Genomic DNA, 23,180 nt, shown 5'->3' on the forward strand with positions numbered 1-23,180 from the left:
CATCACTGTACATTGTGCATAGATGGACATAGACACAAAGTAACAGAAAAGACATGCCTAAACTAAACTAACCTCAAGTGCAGGTCAATAATCCCTCCTATTGTTGCCTTAAGCACTGTAGTAAAGTCATCATGAACTCCAACAGATCCTTACAAGAGAACGGCATAAGGTGCCCCAATGGTCTTCTTTTTCTACCTGAGGCCTAGGACAAGAAGAAAACAGATCTTCACCCACAAAGACAGACAATCTCTTTCCTTGAAGAAGAAAAATCAATTTTCCTCAAGCAGATAATTCAATCACAGAGACAGATAAAGGCCTGAGACAATTATTGCAAATACAAGGTGCAGGGAGAAACGTTGTAACCTGAAAGGTAATTGAGCAACAGGTCAGTATTGGGATGTGGGGGAATATGGTGGCAAATAGTGTACTTAGAGATGTCTTACCTATTTCTTTAAGTAAACCTGGGAGCCCTGTATAGTTTGCCTTGTTAATACAGAGCTCAAGTCAGTGACAGTGAATTGCCAGTGTCTTGGAGTCATTAACTTGTTTTCCTGGATTCCTCCTTGAGCTCACCTTGGCATCCAACTCTCTGATCCAATCAGGCCAGTTTGGAACAAACACCTATGTGTTCACTGTTGACAAAACAAGTTGAAAAGGACCCGTATCTCCCAGCTTCCACCGAAGTCACCTTCCTTGGAGCAAGACATCATGACCAGCCAGTCTCAAGGGATCCAACAGCTCCTGCAGGCAGAGAAAAGGGCCAAGGACAAGCTAGATGAGGCAAAGAAAAGTAAGTGTCACCCAAGAGGCTGGTCAGAAAATGCAGAGGGACAAGGGAGAGGACCATGGGAGTCCTTGTCAGGCAGACCTGGATTTGAACTGTGATGTTACCACTTTCCTAGTGAAACCTTAAGCCATTAGGAGGACCTCTGCAGCTGTATGTTCCACACTCCACAGCAGGAAGGGGTTTTTGTTAATTGGGGTGGATGCTTTTGAGAGGCCTTGTGCAAAATGAATAGCTCTGAGGTTATGGATATAGGCTTAAGCCTACCTCTGCATCTTCTTTTACACACTCACACCTCAGTTGGCACAGTACTGTGAAATGGTGTAGAGACAGGCAACTTTCTGATCAAGTCCATCACTAGTCAGTAACTGTCTTTCCCTTCCTTGTGGTGAATTGGTTTCTGAACACCCAGTCACGTGAGCACCAACAACAGAGGAGAAGACTCTAGTAGGAGTGACGGCAAAGGCAGGGAAAGAGGAAGACAAATTAAACCAAATTGCTTGGTGCTTTTTGAGCAGCTATTTACAGTTTCATTAAATTGGGATAACGTTTAACAGCTTGCTTTCCTTCTCTGGATAGCCTTTTACATCCCAACACCTTAAATGTCTCTGTTTTAGTCTCACTTGCTGCCTTCTGGTTTAGACATATATATATCTATGTTTGCATGTGAGTGTCTTTAACTTTCTTCCTACTCTCATTGACATGCATGGTATGAGTAAGGAAATTATTTCTAATTCATGAATGCAAAAATAGGTTTTATGATTTGCCCAAGGTAATATTTTAAAAGTCAAAAAATCAGCTACCATGCTCAGTATTTATTTTGTTTACTTTTCACAATGGTCTTTGTGGAAGGAAGACATGATGCTAAGCAGCATTTTCAGGATGCTCAGGGTCACACAGAGAAGACTTGGAACCGATAGGAGTTGGACCAGGTCTCCATCTGCAGCCAGCTCCTAAACAATGCAGTATAGACATTTCATATAGTTTTTAATACAAGACTGACATCTTGAATTCTGGTTCCCTAAGCCAAGATCTATGTTTTTCCAGGATTCTCTCTATCATTTACTAATATGTAACAATTTGAAGTGTCATTCATCTTTATAGCATTTTCCTGCTTTGTCTGCAGATAGATTCAAAATCGGATAGGAAGGGGGTTGCAGTGTCTCTAAAATGTTGCTTATATGACTTCTGGGATGCCAGACAGGAAGCAGGCAGACAGTGTTCATTCTCTGGTGTTTGCAGTGGCAGTAAAATCCTTCCCCTTTCTTATGGTGAATTTGTTTCTGAACATTCCACCATGTGAGCACCACCACGACTCTAGAGGGGTGACAGCAAAGGCAGGGAAGGAGGAAGGTACTTAAAACCATTACTAACACTCTATACCCTTTTGCCATGACAAAACCATGCATGCAATCGCATGAGAGTGTGAACGCAATAATGTTACAGAAAGGCAAGCAATCCAGAACCTACCAGTTTAAATAGTCTAGAAAATTCTCAAGAATTGTATTCAAATATCTCTACTCATAATTAAAATTCCTGGAATAATAAACTATTATAAGATACAACAGACATGTTATCTTTGTTTCAAGGATGGTACTGGGCACATATCCGATCAATATTACTCTGCGGTTCCAATAAATGTTGCCAACTCTACTCAAAGTGCTTAAAGAAGAACTATCACTAATTATGCAAGTTGTTTAGGAGTGAGTGCCACTGAGGACGCTGTGCTTTGGAGGTCATAGTGAATACGGACAAAAGTTTCTTCCTCCTCCGTCAGTGACTATGCAGACCTTGGGCAATCATTCCGCAGAAATCATATTGAAACGGCATATTTTATTATCTGTGCTCCAAAAAGCCATTGTATTAACGGACACCTTTGTGTGTGTATGTGTGTGCTGTGCTGTGTGTGTGTGTGTGTGTGTATACAAATTTATTTTATATACCATGTCTTAGTTCCTGAATATCCAAGCCAGTAGTCACCCAATAGTTAATAGTGACCACCTAATCAGTCTATAATAGTAAATGGCACGGGTTTCAAAACAATTTGAAAAATATTTTGACTCCCAGCACTGCTGAGCTAAGACTTCCAGAGCATGTCAGGATGTCCTCTAAATGCCATGAAGAGACTTTGGCACAGGCTGCCCTAGCAAGGCTGTTTTGCCCCTCCCTGTCAGCAGGTGGCAGTTTGATTACAGCAGCACCAGACGTATTCAGTTCTTAAGTGATCTGTGGCCAAGGGAGATACCCTGAACATGCTTGGTGTGTGGCCCCTCCTCCCATGTCCCGTCGTTTTTATTTCACTCATTCAGTTGGGTGAGTATGCATGTGGTGGTGGTGGTGTAACCTCATGAGTAGACCTCAGGTCTAACTTATTGAAGTACTTGGTGTGCTAAAGACTGAGAGAATGCCGGTTCAAAAGAGATCAAGGAATAAAAGAGACACATGTAGTTATCATTTTAATAAACACATATATATACATCATTTTTCCCAGAAAAAAATGTTCACTTGAAAATGTGATACATAAGCAGAACAGAGATTTGGAGTAAGGTTATAATTCATCACCATCCCTTTCTTAAATTTATTTGAAAGTCAGAAACTCAGAAAGTTGTTCTGCATTGTGGGTGAGTACACTTTTGTAAGAGAAAGAAACAGTCAGGAGATGGAGGAAAGAAAAGGAGGGAGAAAAAAATATATTTAGCCTTATTCACTGTTTTGGGAAAATCTAAGCACAAAGAGATTATATCATATATATGTTGTGTGGGAAAAAACTAATCTAGCCCATTAGACAGTCCTGCCTTAGATCCCAGCAAGGCTGTCGCATAAGAGTTTATAAATAAAAGAGTTTATAAATGTCTGGAGGGGCATGGTTAAAGAACTGTAGGCATGGTGCACCAGGAATTCTCCCAAAGTTGCTAAGGCCTGTCCCAACCAGCTCTCAAGTTTCCTCACTGGAGACTAAACAAGATGCTTTGAGGAGAGCAGGCAGGGCTGCAGAACAGGTGAAAAAGTCCAATTATGAGGGAGCAGAGAAGAAAATCCATCCACTGGAGTGAAACGTCGCTATTTCTTGATGTAAAATTTTGAGTCTCTGAGTCCATACATATGCATGTTTTATGGCTATAGTTGTCTATATAATCTATAATCTACACATGTCTTTGAAGGATAAGAAAAATGAATCATACATATACATATGACTGAAAACTGAATATATTACTGAATATGTAAATATATTTCATTTTAATACCTATTCTAGATGTATAGTGTCAAAAGTATAAACAGTAGGGAAATGGTGTAGCATGGAGGAGAAATCTGATCACTTCTATTTAGCCCTACTGCCAGGTCTGGGACTATCTCTATGCAGGGAAATCTTGACAGAATATGCTTAAGCCTACCAAGGAAGGCTCTGATGAATATTCTTACCTGCTAAGCAGCCACAGTGCTTATACAGGGACAAGCAGGTTTACTGCTATCCTGGAGTCAACATTTGCTCTGTACATGTTCATTAATCAAAACAGAAGCCGCATGTTACTTCATACAACTTACATTTTTACAAGGGACTATCACAGATTTGCCCTGGAGGTCCAGATCTTGACATTGAGCAGAAGCATCAATCAGATTTGAATCAGAAATCCACAATGCCAGCATCAACAGGAGGGTGGGAGTCTTGTCCTTCTCTGAAATAAATGGTTATTTTATGGCATTCACACTCTTACACATGAGAATGCTCCAGAGCTCCATGTGAAGGAATGTTCCCATGCATGGTGTTCAACGTCATACAAAAAGCCTGTATTTTTAAACTGTTTTATAACATGTATCACGACCTATTACAAACACTTTAGTCACCTGCTTTTCAAGCTACAGAGAATGACATATGTGTTCACTTAAAAGCTATAAAGTGCATCATATGATGTACACCAAAAGCTATGGTAAACACTTAAACATTTACATCTGGATATGAGAAAAACTGATCAATCATGGACGTTCCCTGGAGGTACAGACAATTAGACTGTAAAAGATACACCCTCCTGCCTTCTACAAAGCTCAGCTCTCCCTGCGAGGAGTCTGGTACAAATCTGACTTCTGCTTCTTAATGACTGCATAGCCCAAACAGGTCATTGTCCTCACCTGACTGTGGACACTTCCTCCATCTCAGGACACCTCTGGGAACAGTTACCTCCTCATGGTGTGGTCTCAAGTAACTGCACTAACAATTGCGAAAGATTCGAAACTTCCCTCTCCACATAACAAGGTCCTTTGCCTTTCAAAGAACCTCAAGATGTTGATCTTCATGGTCTTCTCTCATCTGAGTCTCCCAGTGAATCATTTAGATGCAAAATATACTCAAGAAACATCTTTGCTTTCTACTGAGGTAACATCTGCACACACAGTCCTTCAGTCTTGCTTTCATGGGTATATCACTTGTCAGTTTTAGTAAGGCATCAAATCTCTCATTTGTTTCCAAATCTGAAGATAATCAGGTTTTTTGGACAAGCTCCTTTGTTTAATAAAATCTCCACTCTGAAAGTAGATGTGTTGGTTCATGAATACATGACTTTTAATAAACCAATAAAATAAAATCTGTATATAAAGTTTCATAGCCCTGCCTTATATACTTTGCAGGCCTGTAAATACTTCCTCTTTCTTTATAATCCACCCAATAACAGAGTATTTCTTGAGTATATTGTGTTCTCACATCTTTGAGTAAGTCGTAGAAAACACCAGAACAGTTTTGTCTAGTAACAGTCTTTAGATAAATCTAATCCAAGATCTATGCAGTTTTGTTATAATTTTTAAGAGGAAAATATAACAAAAAGAAAAGCACATTAAGGCATCATGGAAAATAGAGGTGAAGGGAAAGACTCAGATGAAGACTTGGTAACAGGCACGGTCACCAGAGATGCCTTTGATGATTGTTTTGTTACAGTTTTCTTCCTGACAACGTGTTTATTTTTCCAGTGATTTTAATGATTGTTGAAACCAATAGCATTCTTTCAATCAAGAAGGATTTATCATTAAGTTAACAAGATCCCCCAAATCAAGATTTTTCCTTTCAGGTATTTTCTAGTATTGCTCTTTAAGCACACTATACTTCCTAGCTTAGGACTGCTGTCCTGAGTGTCCCTTCTCTCTGGATGATGTTTGAACTTCAGGTAGCCACAGGGCCCTTTGACTTTCTCCTATGCTCACTTGCCATTTCTTCCAAGAGAGCTTACCTGTCTTAACCACAACCTCTCACAATTTCTCTCTACCCTTAGCCACCTTTATTCTTTATAATGCTCAATATCCCTGCCATGTTATACACATATAGTCTATGATCTGTCTCCAGGATTACATTCAGAATACAGACTGACAGTAAGGATTGTGACCTTACACTGCTATACCCAAGGCTCTATGCTAGTACAAACATACACACTAGACACTCTGTAATACGAACTCACAGGGTGTCTCACTTCAGTTCTCGGTAGCTTGTAGTGAGTCATGGCCTCCTGCCTCTTTTGCTTTTCCATACTTTTCTACCATATAGCTGATACTGAAGATTGGCTGTTGCTATTTCCCTACCCTAAAATAGTAGCCCTCTCTTCATTCTGTATGTTCTCTTTTGATTTCTGCTCAGATGCCATTGTCACAGCACATACAAAGACCTTGATGACTGACATGTTAATCTTCCTTCCCCATCCGTCCTCCTGAATTGCAGACATAGCTGTTCAATGGTATTCTGATTATCAACCCTTGGATATCCTCAGAGGAGCTTTCAGGAGGCTCTCTAGTGACATTCCCGGACCTGTCCTCACATCAGTGCCTCCTATCTAGAGTATTCAGACTCATTAAACACCTAGTCTTCACCATGAGCTTCCTGACTATCTTTTGCTCCTCTTCAAGATGACTTGGTGTGGGAGATGATTATTTCCATCTGGATGAGAACAAAGACTCAGAAGTTCTAAATGACTTGCTTATAGTTTCGAAATTTTCAGTGTCTTCTCTGTGATATAGACTGTCTAATTCTGAGTCCCCTCTGAGATGATTAAAAACAAAACCCCATTTTTCCATGAAATTATTTTTAATAGCAGCCAAAGCTAGAGTGCGGTGTCTTGGTGTCTCTGGTACTTGTTTGTATCTTAGGACACACAGTCTTAGCTTGCCCTAGATATGCAGCTAAGCAGCATACCTTTGAGCCTTGCGTCCCATCTCCTATACAGAACACTTTTAGCTTTGACCTGTTAATTTTTTAAAATTCTTTCCCACATGTTGGAACATCACTCCAATGTGTACGCATCCCCCTTCCTCTCTAGAAAACACATTGCAGGGGTTCTCTAAGTTAAATTACTGAATAAATGTAGAACAGGTCTGTCTGTACAATGGTTCAAACATGGAAAACTGACTGTCTTTATTCAGGTGGAATTATTTACAATGTCTCCCTACCTAGCTTGTCCTTTTCTAGTTCCCAGATTGCCCTGTCCATCACTCCAGCTATCCAGACTCTCTCCATAGTTTTTATGATATTCCCCAACCAATCTTCATAGAGTCCCTGATAGTGTTGTCTGTTTAGATCCCTGGCTTATAATGATAGCTTAAACATGCAGGATGATGGCATGGGTTGTGGATAAGCATCTATGTTCCACAAGCTTAAGACATTTCTCTCTATAAATATGATTTTTCAATGACTGCAGAGCAAACAGAAGCAAGATTAATGTGTCATTATTTTCCCAGTAAGATCTCATATGTTCTCTGAAATTTTGTTTGATAATGCCCTTGGAAGTTGGGGCAGGACATACATACTTCCATACTACGCTGAATTAATAGCACCTTCTCCATGGCAAGAACCCTATGTGCTGTGTATTTCTTCATTCTCTGTGTTTGGCTCTGTGCTTTTATAGGAGGTGGTCAAGAATCACCAGACAAAGAACTGGAGACAAAAGGTAACCCTTTCTCTGGGTCCACTCTGCAGCACCCTTTGAACCCTTATTTTAAAACATGAAACATATAATGAATACGTTTTCTGAGCTCCAAATCAGAACTCAACTCTTGGCCTGATAAGTCTGTATATCCTTGTAAGTACTGCAGGGCTATAAATTCAACTGTTACATAAAAAAAAAAAAAAAATTCAGGTTCTCTCATGTGCTCATCTCTATGTTGATAAAGATTATATTGGGAATAAAAATATGAACTTTTTTTTAGTTCATAGGGACTGTTTTAATACTTAAGAAATAGGTACACTTTCAAATTTTGGTCCTCTTCCCATACACAGACAGAAGCAAGTTAGAGGTTAATACGAGTGGATTTGATGCACTCCTTTTGCATCACCTCCAACTAAACCAGCAACTTTAGGCTTCCATTTCGTCCACTGGGTTAAATCAGGTGTAGCATACACAGGCTCTCACACAGGGGCAGCTGCTGAGTCTATCCAGAAAATTGCTGTGCCAGCAGTGGTTTCCTGTGGCTCTCCTCTGTAATTGAATGTGAACCAGCAGGTGAGCGGTGCCAGGACAGGGGAATCACAAACCGGCTCCAAGCCCATTGCTGTGTGATGGAATCTCTTAGGGCAGTGCTGGATTCTGCTCAGGGGTCATGCACACAGAGCTTTCCCTCTTATTGCCATTTTCAAAATTGAACTAGAGTCACAACTTTGAAACAGGTAATATTACCTATTAGGGGATTAAGATGGGGAGCAGGAATATTTTTGCACCATTCGATCTGTAAGGTAATTATGGATACAAGTCATCACTAAGAAAATATTAACACATAGTTTGTATTTTTGTACTGATGTTAATGACAAGATGTAACAAGAGAATCTCTGTGAGTGGGGTATGTTTGCTGCCAAGAACTGCTTAGAGCCATAAGGTCCTGAAGCATTTAGGGTCTACAACTGTCAGGAGGCATTAACCAATAGGCAGATGGCAAGGCTTGCTGTGTTCCACTAATCTCCCAGCATCAAGGCAGTGTTAGTTTCCATCCGGCTTTATGCTTAGAGGGCGTGGAAACAGGGATCATTATCTATCCCAAACAAGTACGACACCGTTCTAGCCAAATGTCGAAGGTAATTTATATCACAGTGACTCAGGCTTTATTCTAAATATGTTTTCAGTAACTACCAAAACAACTCCTGCCCAGCTAGGAGGGAAATTTAGAAGCAATCTGCACTTGGTGTAAATGCTACAAAGATACAGGTGACAGATAAATGTTTATATTAAGACTTTTTTTTCCTTCCTGTTCCAGTGAGATGGCTCCACAGGTAAAAGCCCTTGCCTGGAAGGCTGAGTTTGAGTTTGATCCCACACAGAAGTGTAAAGAGAAAATGAACTCTACAGAGTGAATTGTCTTCTGACATCTATACACACAGAGAAGCACACACACACACACACACACACACAGAGAGAGAGAGAGAGAGAGAAATAATAGTAAATACAATTAAAATTTAAAAGTTCCTTCTTGCTATTTAATGAGGAGCAAGTATCTAGTTCAAACTCTGTATAGGATAATAGTTAACATTCATAACCTGGACTTAGGACATGATCAGAGAGTAAACCACGTCAGATAAACAAAGAACATGGCATCGAAAATGGCAATGATTGAGAGAGAAAATAATAAAGTTCAGAGTTTCTTTAAAGTTTTAAAGCTACAGGGCATTCATGCCTGGCCCCCAGAAAGTGGAGCCTGGTGGAGACATAGCGGTCATTAATATCAGTCTCTTCTCAAAAGAACACACCTCATGTGCATGAATAATGGTCCCCACTGCTGTGTTTGTAGAGGACTTTCATCTAGCTTGTCTTGTGGCTTAAGGCTTACACCTTTGCTCTTAATAAAAGGAAAGAAGGCTACCTAGCTAAATCTCTCAACCATTAAAAACAATTGGTTTTACTGCCTCTTTCAAGTCCCCCTCAGAGAAAGCTACCAGAAGAAAAAGAAAAAAACTACTTTGATGTGTTGTGGGGCTTATTCAGACATTTCTAAGGTAGCAAATGGGAAGAAAAAAAGTCCCAATAAAATGCTTTAAAAATTGAAAGTCATTTGATAGAGTCTGAGCTGCAGTCTGCAATGATTTTGGAGATCTGCCAGCGCTAAATAGGATCCAGTTGGTGTGGACTGAAGGATGCCTGGCAGCCAGTCAGGACAAAAAAAATTAAAAAATAAAATAAAATCTGACCAAATGATGTCTTTTTTGAGTAAGTGACAGCTAAAAGCTGTTCTCTAGCTGTTACTGCTGTGGGTATATGGGTAGATATTTAAATTACTATTTAAGTGTGAAAGAAAGTTGCTGCTCTATGCTCTAAAGAACCCAATTGAAGAAAAAAATGAATATTATTTTAATGAAGTTTGACATAATGGGGGAAAATCGTTTTTAAAAAGAGGGCAGAGAGGAGATTTATCAATGTACTTTAAAGGAAAAGTCATTTGTGTTCTTTAAAAGATAAATGAGCTACCTTTAATGGCTGAGCTATCTCTCCAGCTCAAATGTTTACTTTTTACTACTATTTTCTGAAGCGTGTTTATGTGTGTGAGCTTGTGCCCGTGAGTGTGCACTCTCAGACACAGGCAGTTGGAACCATTAGAAATGAAATCTGGGGACTGAAATCGGACCCTCTGCAAGAGCAATTCCAGCGCTTAACTGAAGGTCACAGGTGTGGTAGTGCACACCTTTAACACCAGCACACAAGTGGCAGCCGTAATCTGAGGCCAGCCTAAGGTATGAAGCACGTCCCAGGCCAGCGAGGGCTACATAGCGAGACCTGTATCAGAAAAACTATTTTCAAAGGTACTTCTGTTGCGGTTAATTCTCAGGAAAAGGAAAGCGACTGAGGCAAGCTAAGGAAGAAGCTGTGGCGGAGACGGACCAGTACAGAATGCAGATGGAGAAGGACTTCCGCCTGAAGCAGTCTAAGGTGAGCAAGACTCTGGCACCGTCTCCGGGTGCTCAGACTAGGTGTCCCTGTGTGTAACGGGTGAGGCGGAACCTTAGAACAACCTGCTGGAGTTCAGCATATACAGTCCAGCCAAAGCTGAACATACGGCTAAATGTTAAACAAATAAATTACTAATTTTGTTTTCATGTGTAAAAGCCACTCGGTTGCTATCTGATGTATCGTGAGCACTTGTATTCACATCATCAAATAAACAACTGAAAGGGTTAAAGTACTCTTAACGTATGTATGTAGGTAGGTAGGTATGAATTGGATTAATGTTTAATAACAGAACCCATGACTACTTTTCAGGCTAAAGTGCAAAATGAATTTGTTAGACCAACTCTCTTTTAGCAGAGCCATGTCCCTAACCCTGTGGTGCCACACACCCTTGTAATACCAGAATCAGGACGTGGGACCACGAGGAGCTGACCTCAAGGCATCCTGATGCTGTTTCAAAAACAAAGACACAAGGAAAGCCCGTGCTATTTCCTTATGGTTCCTTGGCAACTGGATACCTTCATTCAGTAATTTTGTCATTGAAATATTTTTTTAAAAATCCGGCTTTTCTTTTACACTATCATTTTTAAGTGTATGAAGCTTAGAGTGAAAGGTAAGTTGCATGATTGGGCAGAGAGATGGTTCAGTTGTCAAGAGACTTCCTGCACTTGCAGAGGACCTGAGTTCAATTCCCAGCATCTTGCAGCTCACAACCACCTGTAACTCAGCTCTAGGAGATCCAGTATCTTTTCTGGCCTCTGCATGTACACACACACACACACACACACACACACACACACATATATATATATATGTGTGTGTGTGTGTGTATGCATATATAAATAACAAAATAAAATAATAAATAAAAATAAGAGCATGATATTTTCAGAAAGGACATCATGCCATATTGCTAACAGGTTTAGAAGAAAGCATTAAGTTCTATTTTTAAAGCTAAATTGTGTGACCTATTTTTGCACCATTAAAATAATAAATATAGTACTATTCAGAAACCTGTCATTGCAAAACAAAGCACAAGAGTTTAGGCATCTTCATTTATCCACTTACAACTTTTATTTTAAGAAATACATGAGGATCTCATGGCTATTCAGAACCTGGACCCAATTGTAAAAAGAAAAAGAAAGTTTCTCAGTCAGTTCTTTGTTCAAATGATTGTCCCTGTTAAAATAGGAACAATTATAGCTTAGTGGAAGAGTGTTTGCCCAGCGAGTGTTAGACTCTGAGTTCAATTCTGAGCATACGTGCATGCACACACACACACACACTCTCTTTAGGATATAGTGGAAAAATCAGAAAAATCAGTTCTTTTTGTGAGTGTTTGGAAACCAACATCCTAAACTCTTATCCCTGCATGTGGGCACAGCCCTCATGACTGGTGCTTATATTTTCTGCTTTTCTATTTAAACTTTTCAATCCTCACTGAACCTACTCTTGTCTTCCTAAGGAGAAACAGTATCTTGCTTCCGTGGCTCCTTCACTCACTGTATTCCTAGGCTGCACAGCCCTCTTGTATTTAGACAAGCTCATCTTTCTTCATCTATGTTCAACAGTTAGCTTTCCCTCCTGACCACCTTATTTAAAGTGACCTCTCTAAAAAAAAAAAAAAAAAAAAGGAAAATAATATGGTCTTTCATTTTTCTCCATAGCATTTATCACTGTATGACATACTGTATATTTGCATTTATTGCAGCTGTCCACCTTTGCAGACTTATAATTCTAGAAACTATGGGTTCTTTGTTGTGTTCCCTGTTGTTTCCCTAAATTTCCTACCACTTCTCCATGTCCAATAGACCCTTGTAAAAATAGCAAATCAGTAAGCATCTCCCTGTGTTCTTACCCTTGTTAGGGAATCCTGTCATGGGAATGGCATACTAGAACAGTACACCAACAACAGCCAGCCTTGATTATCTTCTGTAAGTGCTTCTGATGTGACCACTACACCTGATTTTAAAGTTAGAAGAAAACTGACCATAGTGTTAGAAACTGGCTAGCTTAAACCTTTTGAAACGTTAGTTCACAGGAAGGAGCCAATATAAATCAGACAGGAGCTTGGCTCTCTGCATTGGATAATTATGCCTCATCACTCTGAGACTACACTTCCTAGCCAGTTTTACAGCTAAGCAATCAAAGGTGCACATGTGAGGGTGACCATAGCCTGTGCTACATCAAGCATAAAATAAAACCATTAGAGCAGATCTTCCCTGGCATGGCCTCCTGGTGTCAGCATCTTGTTCTATCACTTCAACTTAAATATTTCAATTATAAAGGACAGTATCAAGTCTCTTACAATCAGCATCAATATGAGGCAAGGTTTAAAAATTGAGAAACTCTTAGGGACAATACTCTTGGTTCAAGTGCATTATGGAATGCTGCGGGACGATCAACTTCCAATTCATAAAATGCTCCAAATGTTTAGGCCAAAGCCTATGTGAGCTACAGAGCACGGGAGCTGAGTTCTCTGTAATACCAGAGGAGCCTCACACTTCTGTGATATGTACTGAGTGTAGGCAATACTTTGAAAAATATTTACCTTTTGGGTTTTTATAAAGTAAGACTTTTAATTGAATCTTTGTTCCATTTTTGTAGAATCTCACTTAAGTTACTGAATTTAGGAACAATAACATATTTTGTGGAATTGTTTTGTTAAGTCGTTCTCAACTATTTTGAAACATAGAATTGGCTGTATGTAAATTTTACTTCTTACACACTCAGTTATCCCAATTCCTTTGAATTAAAATTGTCTTGGCTCTCAAGAACTGTAGCTTCTCAGAATTATATTCTTTGATTTGACTTGTCCTCCTGGTTCCTGGAATATAAACAGAAATAAGTGTAGATCCAATAGTCCGGAATGTGTTTCATTTCCATCTTAGGACCCAGTAAGTTTCTAGACTATAGATCAATGGTTTTTCCTCTTCCTAATACTGCAACCTTTCAATACAGTTCCTTGTGCTGTGGTGACGCCTAACCAAAAAATTATTTTGGGGGCTAGTTCATAACTATAATTTTGCTACTGTTATGAAGCATAATATAAATATCTCATATGCAGAATATTTGGTATATAACCCCTATGAAATAATCATTTGACCCCACACACACACAAAGGGGGTCACAACCCACATGTTGAGAACCAGTGCTCTGGAATTAAAGTAACCCACCAAATCTGCAGCACAAGTCTGTCACTAATGCATGCCTGGGGCTGTGTTAAATACGAAACTTCTAAAACAGAAAGGAAATGAAGAACCATCAAGAAAGATCACGTAGTTTAGTTGATAGAGTTCTTGCCGCACACTCATGAAGTTCTGGGTTCGATCCCCAGGACCCCTAGATGGGGCACTGTGACACACTAAAGTGTTGAAGACAAGAAGATGAAAAGGTCAAGGTCACTGTCAGCTACATATTGAATGTGAGGCAAAGATGTAACGAGTGAGTTACACTCAAATATCAGAAAAGAAAGAGAGGGAAGGAGAGGAGGAGGGAGAAAGGAAGAGGAGGCGTGGCTAAACTTAGAGCAGTGGCTCGCAGCCTTATGCTGTGACCCTTTAACACAGTCCTCATGTCGTGGTGACCCCATAAAAGTATTTCATTGCAACTCCATAACTGTAATTTTACTACTGTTATGAATTGTCATGTAAGTATCTGTGCTTTATGATGGTCTTAGGGAACCCCTGTGCAAGGATCATTTGATCCTCATAGGGGTCACAACCCCTTTGGTTTGAGAAAAAGATAAATTAAGAGTAAGCCATTGGCTTTTAGAAAATGATCGCTCTCCCAGTGGCTCACTGCAGCATCCCTTTAAATTGATAACTTTCTTTGTTACATTATATTTTAGTCAACTAATGACTAAATACTAAGATGCTAATAGGGTCTTCCCGGAAGATAGAATTCTGGCAAAAATAATAATTAAAAAAAATCACACTGTCAAGTAACCATCAAAGAAATATGCTGAAGTTCATAAAATAGTTCAATTTAACAGTTTTGATGTGGCATACGTTAAAATAAATCTCATCTTTTGCTTTCACAGATAATGGGCTCTCAGAGCCACCTCTCGGATGAAATAGAAGAGCAGACACTAGAGAAGATCAAAGAATTGAACGGAAGCTACAACAAGTGTATGGAAAGTGTGATTAAGCAGCTGTTGAGCATGGTGTGCGACATGAAACCAGAAGTCCATGTGAACTACAGAGCCACCAACTGAATGTGCTCCACACATTTAAGTCCATAGGCATAGAGTGGGATACACGTTCTGTTGATATTAAAGAACTGCAACTGTGCACCTGACGTTTACTATAAACTTTCATGTCACATATTTAATATATGTCACAGAACTAAAAAATAAGTAACATGGTGTCATTTCTCCTGGATGGTGCTTAATATGAAGCAAGTTAAGGAAAGCAAGGAACTTGATTTTTAACACTTAAACAGCAAACAATCACTCCAGGATATTTTCACATTTCTTTTCATTGGCTTAGAAGATGCTTTATGAGGTATCCTTCCTATTTAATAGTTTTTAAGAGGAGAACATAACTTTGTTCCTTAGACACCTCTGAAATGAATATGCAAAGACTTTAATTTATTAATTAACAAGAAAACCATAATATTTCATTGTCAGTTCAAAAAGCATTTCTAAACTGTCTGTGAGAACAGAGACAGAAACAAATGATGTTAGAAGTCACCTTAGAAGAAATGGGTCCCATCACAGTTATCCCTGCCTAACTTCAAGTAACATAAATAGTGTTACTCTGTTTTAAGGACATTTTTGAAAGAGAAGGTGGTCATCTGAGAGAGTAGATATCTGGATAAATTCTGTAGTTTGTAAAGAAGTGAACCTCCAACAAAAATAATTAGTATGCACTACCCTGCTCTCCTTATTAAATGAGCTACATTCCGAGAGCTGTGTACAATGTTAGTTCAATGTATAAATTATCTTAGGCCTTGTGTGGAGAAACAGACATCTAGTAGAGCTGGTCCCTTGCTTCCCTGTGAGGAATGTCCACTTTAACTCAGATGTGGAGAGCCCACTTATGGAGATGGGAGATGGAAGAGAAGCCAGATAGATAGAGTGATGAGAGCTGCTATTTGAAAAGTTCCCTGCTCATAATGGTCATTAGAGCCTCAGAACTTGACCTGGAGTTGCCTGGGAAACAGTGTCAGCTCTAGCTTTCCTCTGGCAGTGTGACATCAGTGTCTAGACCTTTCACTTACTGGCAAGTTCCCTCCCAGGAAGCTTTCTAAATACACACTGCTGAGCACTAGCAGTATTGTTGGCCTTGGTGGGGGGTTTGTCTGTTTGTGTTTTTGTTTTGAGTCAAGTTCTCACTGTATAGTTCTGGCTGTCCTAGGATTCATCCTATAGATCAGGCTTCAAACTCACTGGGATCTGCCTGCTCTGCCTCCTGAGTGCTGGGATTAAAGGCATGTGCCACTATACCTCTTCCCAGTGTTAGACTTTTTTATAACATTTTTATAGTTTAGAATCTCAGAAATAGTCAATTTTATATTTGAAATAGATGAGAAAATTGGAATTCCATATGATTCCTTACTTTTCCAACTTTATGAATAAGGAAAACTTATCAAGTTAGTTTCTGGGCTTTAAGTGATCTTTTTCTTCCATTACAAGAAAAATAGTTTATTCCTTAATAAGCAGAAAAGCCTAAAACATTCCAAAGAAGCCTATCTCTGATGTATGTGTTTACTATCCAGGAAAACAGACAGAGCTGATCTTGTTTCCCTGTGAGAAATTTCACTTTTACTCAGATTTGGAGAGCCCTCTTATGGAGATGGGAGATGGAAGGGAGGCTAGCTACATACAGTGACGAGAGCTGCCATTGGAAAAGTCATGATGTGGACAGCTCTGAGCACTTCTTGCAGTTTGCATTGCATGGCAAATTTTAATTGTCTTTCTCTTCCCGTGTAAATTTTTAAAAAGTCAATTTTTTTGCATGTGAAAGCTTAAGTATATTATCTTAAACACAGGCTAAAAATTTTTAAGCTGACACAAGATTATTTGGGGAACATAAACCCTTTAAAAACACATCAAAATTCGCTCCTGGCTTTTCTCACAAGTGAGGCAATGCCACACAGAGAAGGAAGAAATGAGACGTGGCAAGCTGCATCTGTCCTGCATGTGCCTTTTGCTCCATACATCCCACTGGCAAACTGTTCATTGTCTCCGTAGCTCGGCTCTTTTAGGCCCAGAGATTGCCACAGAACTATGGGGTCTCTCATAACACTTTAGGATTTGATTCCACATTAGAGCAGTTTTTAAAATGTGGTGTTAACGGTAGTAACCACTTACCGCTTTCCCCCTTCACGACTTGGAGTCTTTGTTAATTTCTTGATGCCCCTGTCAATCTTAGATACTCTACTGCCAGAAGTAAGTGCTAACGCCAGCATCCGGCACTCTTAAGTAGCTCACATATTTTTACATTCAAAACTGGTTTCATATCTTTGTCACTGAATGACTCATTTTCCCAGAACTCTCACATTCTCACAGATGGTACAGCTGCCAAGTTTTACTTTATTTACATATGAAAAGGTTTCATGTATTTCAGAGATAACCCACTTTGCTGCAAGCCTTTCCAGTCATACCAAAATCTCTCTCTCTCTCTCTCTCTCTCTCTCTCTCTCTCTCTCTCTCTCTCTCTCTCTCTCTCTCTCTCTCTTTCTCAGCATGTACTTATCCTAAAAAACCTTTTCTCTTCACACAGTTCTACAGGAAGAGATGAATAATCCTAAGCATATTTAATTCTTCCCTATTATTGTTGTGATCCTTTGTGCAGACAATATAAACTGGGAAAAGACTCTACTGAGTTCTTACTCATCTTCACTACACCTGAAAACAAAACTATGATATTTGTCAAATTGGAGATAAATGTAGAGATCAAAATATTTTTCTCCATATTAGCAAACACACACAGTCAAGAATTAGCCAGGGATGGTGATTCCTGTCTGTAATAGCAGAACAGGGGAGGACTGGGAAGGTGGCTTGAACCACAGAGTTAGACTGTGCCTCTGAACAATGTAAAAGCCCAAACTTGGCGTGGGTTGGCACCACCATTGCTTTGTAACTAGGAAAAAGTAATAGAGTACTATTGGTCAAATAGGTAAAGTTGCTCTTTAAGCTCTCACCTTTCTTGCTCTCCTCTCTAGCCCTCCTTCTCACTCTCCCTTCCCCCCTCTCTCCATGTGGCCATGGACAGCCTCTCTCTTTCTTTCTACCTTCTCTCTTTCTCTCTGCCTTTCTACAATAAATCTCTAAAAGCACAAGAAAAAAATGCAAATCCACAGTTTTAGTTTATCCTAGAGCATTTGAGAACTATCCCAGCCTAATTCAGCAAAACCTAACCCTAACCCTAACCCTAACTTAATTGAATTAAGTATCCAGAAAATCCATAAGCTCCTTATTGATAATTAATGGCTGTTTTAAGCTACTGAGTTTAAACTACTGAGTTTAAGCTACTGAGTCCAACAGGACAGGGTGATGACTGTCTTAACTGCTATTAAATATTTAAGTAAAACACAGCAGATATGTGACTTGGAATCACATACCCTCAACAAGTGGGTATGGGAAGTTTGGAGCAGAAGTCATGCATAGCTGAGAAAGTGTAAAAATTATCAGAGATACAGTGCTGTAGTATGAGGAAGACATGTGTCAGGCATGCTTGGCTTGGCATAGGTTGACTTTCACAGGGATAGGAAATTTTAAATCATATCTATAAACTAGTTGAAATTCAAGGTCCTATTTGACATGGAGAGTAGAGAGAGGACGTTTTACAAATATAGGATGTTTTAGAGGGAGGACACAGGAAGCAGTTCACAAGTGTCATATCCTCACATACCGATAGGGACACTAACACTAACAGGAAGTCCATTATGGGTGCGTGCTGATGAGCATGTGGCTCAACAGTGTGAGAGGATGAGAAGGTACCTGTTGGATCTAGAGTTCTCAATTGCAGTGTGAGGGAGATGATAGCTGAGAGTGAACGGAACCTTCTAGAGACAGCCAAAGAAGGCACCAAGTTTAAAAAGAAGATTATGGCAGATTCATAAAATGATTGCCAACAGTGTTGAATGCCCAAACAGGCAGTTCCTTATCCTTTATTAGTTGTGCTCATGATTTGATTCTGCCTCTGAAGTTGAACCATCGTCATGTTTTTGAAGTGAAGGTAGGAATCTCAGGCAGGAAGTAGGCAGACAGTCTGCCTGCTTCCACCTTCAGACTCATCAACAAATACCTCAGGTCACCATCGTCTGGCATTAGAATCAGGCTAGAATTTTTCTTAACAGAACAAACTCATTGTCCTAAATAAAAACAAAATTGTGTTATTAGGAGTAAGCTACTAGAATAAAATACATATAAGTGCAAACATCACAGAAAGGCAATGATTTGGCTTTATCAAGTCTTACTCACCACTCTCCGGCTCCATGACCTCAGATCCACCCTCTCTTGAGGCCAAGTAGAATTGCCAGTGTAAGAGGTTCTGGGACCATGAGCTTCCCTTCTTCAAGAAGCAATGAGAAGTGTTTCCTAGTGACTTAAACAGCTCAAAATCTTGCAACACACGCATATTCATTACTCATTGATCCTCAGTAATTCCATTGAGCGTGCTGAATTCTGCCCTACCACATATATAGCTAGTATTCTTCATTCCAACACCCCAGAGACTTGAGTGTTCAATAGTTTAAAATCAGTTAGACCTTGAATGTACTAGGTTCCTGGTATCCTCAAATTGATTGAACTCCTACTTCAATGTTGTACACAACAGAAATACTTCTTATGCCTTTTGCTGAAAAGAAAGAACAATGCAAATTGAACCAGAATGTTTGCATTCATATATTTGTGGCTTAGAGTCTCTATAATCAGAATAGAAATTATTAAAGAAAAAATAGGCTGGTCTGAATATGTCTGTTGAAGGAGACTGTAAGGCAGGGAGGGGCAGAACCTTACTGGAAACATTCCACAGTCAGTATATGTGAAGAACTATAAATCTCTATGTGTGTATACATACATGTGTGCTTCTGTGTGTGCATGTATATGCGTGTGTAAATGTGTATATCAGAGAGGGGGAAGGGATGAAGAATGAGGAGGAGTGTGCATGTGCACACACTTGCACCTGTATCTGTTTCTTTGCTCTTTTGGGATAGGGTGTTTCTATGTAGCCCAGGCTAGCCTTGAAGTGGTCCTTCTGCCTCAGTCTCCCAGGTACTGGGATGGTAGAAAGAGTGTCTCATTTTAAAAGTAAACTCTGCTGTTTCTTCATCTTCAGTTAAGTTGAATCCAAACAAACAGAAGTTGATGGGAGCCTGTTTTATCATGCTAGCACTTCCATTGAAAAAGCGTTAAAACTGTTAACTTGTTATTTTTATTAACATGCAATCAATTAATAAGAACATATGTGTCCCACAAGACAGGTCCCGCAGATATTTAAATACAGATTCCAGTGAACACGAGAACCCTGCCAATATTCTGAGGCCCCGTTTCCTGGTGGAATTCACAGTTTGCTGTCACAGTTCAGAAAGATGCTTTCCTAAGCACAAATGTAAATATGTCCAAACACCCCAAATAAACCCATCAGCTCTGAATGTTATGTGAATTGAAGTCAACACAGAGAGCATCGTATGGTAATAACGCTGGAATCAGCAAGGCTCTGACTGTGCTGAGTGAAACTTTCAGAGACCACTGCTTTCAAAAAGACTTTCAAGATCACATGTGTCCCACAGAAAGGAACGAGATGATCAGGCGGTGAATACAAATCAACTCGAAAACACTCCCACCCTCGCCATGGAATAAATAATCCTGTCGACTATGCATTTACTTGTGCAGTTCTCACTAACTTAACCATCTGCAGTAGTATTATGTGAACTATCAAAGTAATAAGAGACTCTAATTCCCTCTCCTGGAATTTGGCTTCATCACTTCCCTGCCCAGCAAATCCCATTGGCCCTTTAATGTTTCTTTAATGTGTACGTCTTCTCTGGTCACTAGGAAAGCTGGATCCAGCCTACTGGGTGACTCTGCATACCTTTCATGCTGCTTTGCATCCTGCATGGCTCTATCTGTCCTGCCTGTGACTTCCATACTGGCAGAAAATGACTACTGCTTATCAAGTTAGTTGAGATCCTACTTGACACTTTGAGCATCATACTAGTAATTGATTAATGAGTGGTTTTAATGTTGGTCATATCCTGTAGTTATTGTTATGATATGATGATGTCAGAGATTATAAAAACGTCAAATCCGAATCTTACATAGTGAAAGCTTACCACCTTAGAAACTCCAATTGCTCTTCTAGATAACGTAGGAAGGAGCTAGACAGTTGACTTCCTGGTTAAAAGCACTTACTGCTCTTGCAGAGGATCCAGATTTAGTTCTCAGCACCTGCATGGTGGCTCACAGCTACTTGTAATGTCAGTTCCTGGAGAAACACTCTTCTGGCTCCTGTAGCTGCCTGCATCCATAATGTGTACATATAATAAGGTGCACGAGTGCACACACACATACACACACACACAAATAAACTTAAAAAAAACAAACAAAGGAACCTAAAAAAAACTGAGTATGAGTAGGGGTGCACATGGTGTATGGTTGGGAAAGAGGGGCATCGTGCCAGAGAGAACAGTACAAATGCCCAGATTTAGAGCATATAATGCAGACAGAACTGAAGGATCCTAAAGAAGGAAGAAGGCTCACACTGTTGAAAAGCTCAGAGGTGGTTACAAAATGGCTTTTATGCCATTGTGAGAAGTGTGTTCTTCATTTGTAATGGACAGGGCTCCAATGAGGGTCTTTAAGGAGCTTTAAGGAGTTTTAGTTAACAAATGCAATCCTCACACATCTTGCAAAACAGGGCAAACCTGGAGGAAAGGGCTTTGAATCAGAGGCCACTACAGTAAGCCGAGTGGGTGCTAAGTAGGGTCTTAGCTACAGCTAAGAGCCGGGTTGAGACATGATGAAAGGTAGAACTGGCCTCCTTAATGGGGTTGCTAAGCATGCAGAATGCTCAAGAAGAGCACATTTTAAACAAAATGAAATGACCAAAGTCATTAAGAAGAAACCACCTGCCTACAAGGAAAAAACACATGTAGTCAACAGGCCTGTACCTACATCCTGGATTGTTCACTCCAGGGAGTAGACTCATGTTGTACCCATTTAACAGGTGCAATTATTATTCGTTTCTCCTTTCACAACCAAGGGTATAACTCTGTACAGAAGCCACAACTAAACTGAGATATTTCTAGTTCTACATAAACGAGCTTATAATGAATTCAACATTGTTTTCACCTCCCTCTCTTTAGGCTAGAGTCTGGATCATAGCCCCAACTTCTTGTCCAGTTTAGTCTATTCCAGTCTCTTCATACTTTCTACCATAGGCCATTATCTTCTTTCCTACACCCCTCCCACACCCCCAAAAAGAAATGCAAAAGTAATAAAGACAACTAGGAAACCTGGAAGGCATGGTGGGTGTGTGAAATGACCTTGTAGCTTCTATGCCTTCATCTTTCCACAGGATACATAGCTGCCACACCTCACACATGCAGGTGGTTTCTGCTCCATCTGGAAGGCAACTAGTTATGCAATCACAGGCTCATTGCAAAAGCATATCTCTGCAAGGATATAATGGATTTTATACTTTTTCTTGGATATCATTGATGGCAAGGGATACATGGTGGTCTTCAGGGTTTAAAATGGGAAATCTTCAAACACTTGTCTTTACCAAGTCTTTCTAGCCACTCCTGCAAAAAGTCCTGCTTTGATACCCTGCATAGGATGACATCAGCCACTTGATCTTCTCCTGAAGACTCCCTCCTTATCATTCTTCTATAACTCTCATGTCATTCCTATGATTTTCCCAGAGTAAAAAAATATAGGTACCAGCTTGTGCCCCTAAAAGTAATATACCCTATAATCAGTTTGTCAGGTGAACATTTATCATTCTATAGCAGTGGCTTGCAACTTTCCTAATGCTATGACTCTTTAATATAGTCCCTCGTGTTGTGCTGACCCCCAACCATAAAATTATTTTTGTTGCTCCTTCATAATGTAATTTTGCCACTGCTATGAATTGTAATGTAAATGTCTGTTTTTTCTGATGGTCTTAAGCAACTCCTTTTGAAGGGGTTATGACCTACAGGTTGAGAACTGCGCTGCTATGGGATACCAGTCCCTGCCAGGGGGGAGTTATAAGTAACAAGACCCCAACTTTAAATTACTTATACTACATAGCTTCTTGGAACAGCCTACAAAACTTCATTTGCACTGAAGTTGTTCTAAAATTCCAGAGAAGAATGGGAACCTTGAGTTCATACAGACTTGAAGATTTGGATTGGGGCTAGCACCATAGTGGATGTAATTTCATGGTTCTGAGGTGAGGTTTATGACTGTGATAAAGGATGCCTAGCTGAGGTTGGCTGTGGCACTCCAGCATGTAACCACCATCTAAGCAAACGTTTTTAGTTCAAACATCAAATACAAACAATCTCAA

The 23,180-nt window shown here is 39.8% G+C and overlaps 1 protein-coding gene across 1 annotated transcript; it reads left to right on the plus strand.

Annotated features, from left to right (window-relative positions):
* The first annotated feature begins 689 nt into the window (after positions 1-689).
* Atp6v1g3 (ATPase H+ transporting V1 subunit G3) lies at positions 690-15,034 on the plus strand. Its single transcript, XM_021176432.3, has 3 exons — positions 690-790; positions 10,562-10,662; positions 14,720-15,034. The coding sequence occupies exons 1-3, from the start codon at positions 709-711 to the stop codon at positions 14,891-14,893; spliced, it is 357 nt and encodes a 118-aa protein (XP_021032091.1). The 5' UTR covers positions 690-708; the 3' UTR covers positions 14,894-15,034.
* Positions 15,035-23,180: the final 8,146 nt, after the last annotated feature.

Source organism: Mus caroli, unplaced genomic scaffold (assembly GCF_978045245.1).
Source record: "Mus caroli unplaced genomic scaffold, Mus_caroli_1 scaffold_1, whole genome shotgun sequence".
Lineage (NCBI taxonomy): Eukaryota > Metazoa > Chordata > Mammalia > Rodentia > Muridae > Mus > Mus caroli.